The sequence below is a fragment of the Gracilinanus agilis genome, chromosome 3, assembly GCF_016433145.1.
Source record: "Gracilinanus agilis isolate LMUSP501 chromosome 3, AgileGrace, whole genome shotgun sequence".
NCBI classification, from domain to species: Eukaryota; Metazoa; Chordata; class Mammalia; order Didelphimorphia; family Didelphidae; genus Gracilinanus; species Gracilinanus agilis.
Window position 1 is genome coordinate 67615815 of NC_058132.1, and position 7086 is coordinate 67622900.

At 42.7% G+C, this 7086-nt stretch overlaps 1 protein-coding gene across 1 annotated transcript in view; it reads left to right on the top strand.

Moving 5' to 3' along the window:
* The window catches only part of EPB41 (erythrocyte membrane protein band 4.1), a 126568-nt gene extending 119492 nt beyond the window's left edge, over positions 1–7076 (top strand). Inside the window, exons 19-20 of the mRNA XM_044667951.1 lie at positions 4584–4687; positions 6126–7076. Coding sequence (XP_044523886.1) covers positions 4584–4682 — 99 coding nt within the window. The 3' untranslated portion in view covers positions 4683–4687; positions 6126–7076. The remainder of the gene's footprint in view (positions 1–4583; positions 4688–6125) is intronic.
* Positions 7077–7086: the final 10 nt, after the last annotated feature.

The window sequence follows — 7086 nt, forward strand, 5'->3', positions numbered from 1 at the left end:
ACTCACTCTAACTTTGGGACAGTTACTATGTGTCACTGGTTCTCATTTTCCCCCTTTTTAAATAAAGGACCTTCCAACTCTATCTAGCATTGTGTGATAAATATGTGATTTTCCTGCTTTGGGCAACTAGAGACTAAAAGGTCAGGAGTATTATTCCTGTTTATCAGCTAAGCCAAGTCAGTGCTGTACAGCCTAGAAAGGTGGAGAAGCTATTTTTGCCTCAGGCATCATCAGCAGGATTGCCAAATTTCTAATTCCATATCCTTTCTTTCTTAGGGATGCTGTTATTCAGAAAGTCTTTTAAAATTAAAACAAAACAAAATCTGAACTGCTAGGCTGGAAGCAGGTTTGAGATACAGAGGGCCCAGAAACCAGGGTGGTAGACCAAGGGAAAGGATTTTGCTTCTTGCCCCCAAGGAATCTGTTGAGCTATCTCACCATTCTTCCTCTTTCAGTCACTGGGAAGCAGCAGTCAAGCCGTAGTAAAACAAAACATTTCTGACAGGAGATAATATAGCTTGGTTACTCAGTCCCACCTCTAGGGAGAAGGGGAGACTATTTCACTTATGAACCTCTCTGAGTGTTAGGAAGTTTTTCTTTTATATCTACCCCAAATCAGGTTCCCTGTAACTTCTGCCTGTTAGCCCTAATTCTACCCTCTAGGGGTGAGCAAAACAAATCTAGCCTCCCCTTTGTATAGTAGTTCTAAGATATTTGAAGATAGCTGCCTTTCTTTCTGATGCCACTAAATCTTTTCTGCTCCTTGTCTAATAGCTCCATTTACCCCAGTTAGTCTACAGATAGTGTGGTTTTGAGTACTCTCAGCATCCTGGTTGTCCTACTCTTTAATTGTTGTTGTTGTTGTTGTTGTTGTTGTTGCTGTTGCTGTTGCTGTTGCTGTTGCTGTTGTTCAGTTGTTTCTGACTTTCTGTGATCCCATTTGGGCTTTTCTTGGCAAAGATACCAGTTTGTGGTTTGCCATTTCCTTCTCTGGTTCATTTGACAGATGAGGAAACTGAGGCATACAGGGTGAAATGACTTGCCCAGGGTCACCCAGCTAGTAAGTTTCTGAGGCCAGATTTAAACTCAGGAAGAAGCCCAGCTTTCTATGGACCATGGAACCACCTAGCTGCCCTACTCTTAATTCATGCCAGCTCTCATATATTGCCTAAAATGTGGTGCGTCAAACTAGACACTGTATCCTACTGTATCTACTGTGTATCCAATCTTGTGCTAAATGCCACAAGAGACCTAATTCCTCTAAATTCTAGTTCCTTTCCTCTATTGATTATTTCCCATTTATCTTGTATATATTGTATATATTGTAGGTACACAGTTGTTTGCATGTTGTCTCCTCATTAGATTATGAGCTGCTTAAGGGCAGAGACTGTCTTCTGCCTCTCTTTGTATCTCCAGTACTTAGCACAGAGCCTGACACATAGTAGGTGCTTGATAAATGTTTACTGACTCACCAAGAAGAAGCATATAATATGGTCCCTGATCTCAAGCTGCTGAATTTAGTTAGGGAGACATCAGCTCTCTTCTGAACTCCAGTCCCCTACCTTACAAAATTCTAACTGGATGTCTGCCTTGATCAATGTCTTTAAATTCAGCATAAACAAAATGGAACATGTGTTTTCCTGCAAATTGCCACTTCTGCAAAACTTTCTTATTTCTGTTGAGAGACTCCTTCCATCCTCCCAGGCACCAAGCTCAATACCCTGGGAGTTAATGACTCTCCTCCCCCAACCCTTCCATTAATTGAGTTGACCCCCCATTCTATTCTCAAGGCTACAACCTTCATTACCTCATCTTTAGAGTTCCTTTATTAGCTCCTTCTTCCAGTCTCTTCTTCCTCTCTAATCTATCCTCCTCATAGCCCACCTGACAGATCTGACCCTATGACTCCTCTGTCCACAGACCTTGTTTGATTTCCTGTTGTTTACAGGATAAACATCATCTTCCCAGCCTGGCATCGAAAGCCCTCTACACTTGGTTTTCCCCTTACATGTTAGCCTTTCCAGGCTTTTTACACTTTTCTCAGCTACGCTGGCCTTTGTGTCATTCCTCTCACCCAGTACTCCGTCTATGCCTTTGCATTGCCTGTCCTCCATGTCCAGAATGCTCTATCCCCTCACCTCTACTTCTTGATTTCCTTGACTTCCTTCAAGCCTCAGCTCAAATCCCACTCTCTGCAGGATGCCCGTCCTGGTCTTCCTCACTGCTGGGGCCTTTCCCTCTGAGATTACCTCTGAATCCCCTGTAGAGATCTTGTATGTACCTAGTAACTTACACGTTGCCCCCCATTAGATGTCGATCTCCTTAAGGGCAGAGCCTGTTTTTGTCTTCTTTGTATCCCAGGTGCTCAGCCCAGTGCCTGTCAAATAGCAGGCACCTAATAACATGCTTATTGGCTGAGTTCTTCACTCTCCACCTCAGCCTCTCAGAATCCCTCTTTTCCTTCATGGCCCAGTTCATAGGCCATGAAGTCAGTCTTTCTGTTGCTCCAGTTGGGAATGTTCTCTGCTTCCATCATATTAACTTGTACTTGTCCATGTCAGTGGACATGTATTCCCTAGTAGAGTATAAGCACCTTGAGGGCTGAGACTGTATTCTGTATTTGTGCCCTTAATCTCTGAGCTTGACCCCTTAGTCAGCCTGCCTCTATCTCTCTTTCTCCCTTAATCTCTCTTTCCCTAATGGCTTCTTCCCTGCTGCCTATGTGTATGTCTGGGTCTATCTCCACCACATTTCTTACATTCATCCCATTTATATGACTATGATATGAGTTGGGCCCTCATCACTTCTAACCCAAATGATTATAATAGCATGCTTCCAGTCTGTTTCTAACTCTTTCCCTCCTTCCCTTCTTGCTTTCTTCTCTAGGCCTTCTTTCACATGGCTACTAAAGTAATCTTTTTAAAGCCCAGTCCAACCATGTCATTCCTCTCCTCAAAAATCTTCAGTGGCTCTTTATTACCTTGAGGATCAGACACAAAACCTCTCAGCCTGGCTCCTACAGTTTGACTCCAACTTCTCTTGGTAGCTTTAGTTGGTTTTACTCCTTGTACTCTACATTCTTGCCAAAATGGACCACTGAGTGTTTTCTTTGCTTGGTGTTTTGTTTTTGCCCTCCATTTCTCTCTGTAGGCTGTCTTCATTCCTGGAATAGACTTTCTTCTCATTCTTAGGATCCCTAGCTTCTTTTAAAGCTTAGCTTAGGTGCTGCCCCCTACACAAAGCCTCCCTGTTCCCCCAGTCCCTTCAGCTGCTAGTTCTCTCTCCTTTCTCAGATGAGCTTTTAGTTGCTTATCCAGGTACATGTTCTATCCCCCCAGAAGAATGCAGATTCCTTGAGAATAAGGACTCTTTTTTTTCCCCTTTTTTGCCTCGGTGTCCCCAGTGTCTAATCCAGCATATAGTAGACGATTGTCAAATGTTGCCTGAATTGAATGATGCATTTAGGATGCAGATAAGTGCTAGCTTGTGATATCCAAACTGAACTCTTCTTGGCCTTAAAGAGAATTACCTCCCTGAGGGGAAGAGTGGTCAAAAAAAGGGTTAGGATTTATGAAGCTAATGCTTGAGCTGGGCTCTAAAATTCTAGAGAGTCTGTATTGGAGAAAGGCTGGGAGAGTAGCAGGATGAGTTGGCCAGAGGTGCAACAGGAACAAGACTGCTGGGCCCATGATTGAGCTTTGGGCAATAGGTTTTCATCTAGTGCCATCTCTCATCTCTGTATCCCTTCTCATTTTCTATTTGACCTTCTTGTTTTCTATCACTCAAGAATGCAGTGATGTACATATGAAAAATTTTACAATAATCAAAGGAAAGTGCAGGGGTGAAGGGAAGCAACAGGGTTCCCCTCATAATTAGTGAAAGTTCACTGTGTCAGCTTTCTGTTTTCTCCTGTAGCTTCTTATAGCTTTTCTGATCAGATTTTTACTCCATCTTCATATGGTCAGGTCTTTCCCATTAGGTTTCCTCCTTCCCATGCTTCCCTTCTTAGTCTCCTCATTCGACTCCTGTACCAGAATACCTCTGCGTCGTCATTTTTTTTTTCCATTCTGCTGCCCCACATGTATGAAAATCATAAGAATCTTGTGAAAAAGGATTTCACAGGTCATTTGATCCAGTTCACACCTGAGTAGGAGTCACCTATGCATTATTCCCTGTAAGTTATCATCCATCTTCTTAAAAGCTCTCCGGGGATGGGAAATTCACCTACTCCCTCCTCCAGCCTCTTCTCTTTTTGAGCTGTTAATGCAGCTCAAATGCAGCCCTCTTCCCTTTAGTCTTACATGTTCTGTCAATCCTCTCAGAAGCACCTAGTGAGGAAGGGTTCCCTCTCCCTTCCCTCCCCACTCCTAAAAGCAATCTTATCTTCCTACTTGTTACAGTTATCTAGCCTGGAACTTGACTTTCATCTCCTCTGACCTAATCAGATTAGATTAGTATACTTGCTGCCCTGGACTTATTAGGCCTTCAGGGAAGAAGGGATTGCCTTTACCATAAAGATGCTTCTTCCCTTGTAAATTGGTCCAGCTGCTTTCCTTTTTAATTACTTCAACTCTCTCTCTTAGGTCCTCGTTCAGGCAATCAAAGAAGCTAAGGAGCAGCACCCTGACATGTCAGTGACCAAGGTCGTGGTCCATCAGGAGACAGAGATTGCCGAGGAGTAACTCAGGTAAGAAGGCATTCCTGATGGATCCTCATAATATCATTTGGGAAGATGAGGGCTTAACCTGCACCTAGTAATGTTTATCACCGTTGCCTACTGGCAGTAGTCTGTCCAGCATGGATGAACCAGCCAGAAGAGCCCCCATTCCAAAAAGAAGGCCACATGAGACATCACGAGGTGAAGACAAAGCTTAGTGTGGCTAAAGGAAGTGGGGAGAGGATAGGAAAACTTATTTTTAACTCTAGCTCGAGAGGCTTGAAGTCAGATTCTAATCTTCTTTGTCTTCCTCTCCTGGAATAATAGAAAGAGGGGGCAGCTGGGTAGGTCAATGGATTGAGAGCCAGGCCTAGAGATTCAAATCTGGCCTCAGATACTTCCCAGCTGTGTGACCCTGGGCAAGTCACTTGACCCCTATTGCCTACCCTTATCACTCTTCTGCCTTGGAGCCAATATACAGTATTGACTCCAAGATGGAAGGTAAGCATTTAAATATTTATATATATATATATAATTAAGTATATATATATATGTATATATATATATATATTAGAAAGAACACTGTATCAGGAGACTGGATTCCAGCTTCAGCTGTGAGACCTTGTGAAAACCATGACCTTCAGGTTAGCATCTGATAAGTGAAATAATAAAGGTAAAGCCCTTTGCTACCTACCCCTAAAATGCTGTAAGAGTGTAAACTATTATTATTATCTGTAAAGTGGGGAGAGTAAGCTACTGATTTTATAGGAGTGTTCCAAGAACTATAGAAATCATTCAAGTTGAGTACTTTATAGTCAAGGCAGAATCTATCAGATGCTGCCCTTTTAAATCTCTTCAAAGACCTGGAAATTTTCATAGACTCCATGCTCACTTTGAATCTATTATACAACATGGCAGCCAAAGAAACAAACTTAATCTTAGGCTAAATGATGAGGAACACAGTGCCCAGAACACTTCTTACAGCTTGCCTAGATGGTACCTGATGGTGTTCAATTCTGGCCCTCATATTTTGGGAAGAATATTAACAATTTAGAGAGTATCCAAAAGAGGGTGACCAAAATTGCACCAAAGAATCAGTTGAAGTAACTGGGGGACTGTGTTCACATGGAGATGGGGCTAGACTTGTTCCGCTTGTCTTCTTTTGTCAGAATGTCTTTAGATAATTGAAGGAAATGCTAATTTGTAATTCAAGGATAGTAAAAATTGAAGTGATATTTTTTCTTATCCAAGTTCATTGACCCCATGGGAACCTATGGGGCCCAAATTAAGAACCGTTCGACTGAATGGCCTTTCAAGTTCTAAGATTCTGGGACTTCTAGCTCTAGAATTTGCCATCTGCAACCTACTGTGTTGTTGTTAGTGGAAACCTAGCATTAGAACAAGAGCAGTGAGCTAGATTGGCTTTCTCCCTAGTCTCTCTTTGATCTGCCCTTCTCTTTTCTTCCAGGAATCTCACCTCACTCCTTTACCAGTCTTGGAGAAAACTATAAACAATAAGGAAACTTCCTTCAACATTCAGACTTTGGACTTTCAAGATTTTTCCAAAATCACTGAAAATTCATCTTCCTTTGCATTTGGAATTCATGATGTGGGATTCTTCTAGGTGCCACTGAGCCTTTGCCATAGCTTTTTCTAGATTGTGATGCCAGAAACTGCTCAGCTTTTTACTCTATGGACTGTTTTTTAGCTAAGCGGTGGTGATTTTTTTCAGGGTGGCTTGCACTCCTCACTTTTTCATACCAGTTTCTGACCCAGGCACTGACCATTCCATGGGCTTTGCTGCCCACAAGAACCCTGTCCACTGTACTGGAGGAGAAATTCAGGCTATTGATCTCTGTACTTTATTGTACCCTCTTGATGACATATAGAGCTACAAAAACCAGCTCTTCACCCCTGGGGCCAGTGAGTTCATTTCATCTGCCTGATGGAAGCCTGGGGTGGTAGAGGCATCTCCCCAGTGCCTGATTGGAAGGGTATTCCTTTGGGAATTATGGGCAGAAAGCCAAACGCACACCATAACGGGCAGAGACCTCGGCTGCGAATGTAGTGTTTTTTCTAACACTTTTTTTTAAAGCTATTTCAGTAGCTGTTTAGAGCAAAGAAACTGGAACTTACTTCAAATATATGATACTGTGAATTATCAAGCACATTCATGGAACTGTCACCCACCTCCTTAACCTTTTAGCCCCTTCAGGAACAGCCTTTCCCCACCCAACACAATAGATCAAACTTTATGGACAGGAATCTTGAAACCACAGCTGCTGACCACTCAGGTGGACTGTGCAGCATCTACCCAGCAAGGATGATCAGAAGATGCATCAAAAAATGCTTGTCCTACCTAATTGCTTCCGGAGGGACTATGGGGAGGCTTAATGAGGTGTGAGAGTAAGTCTCTGTTTCTGACCACG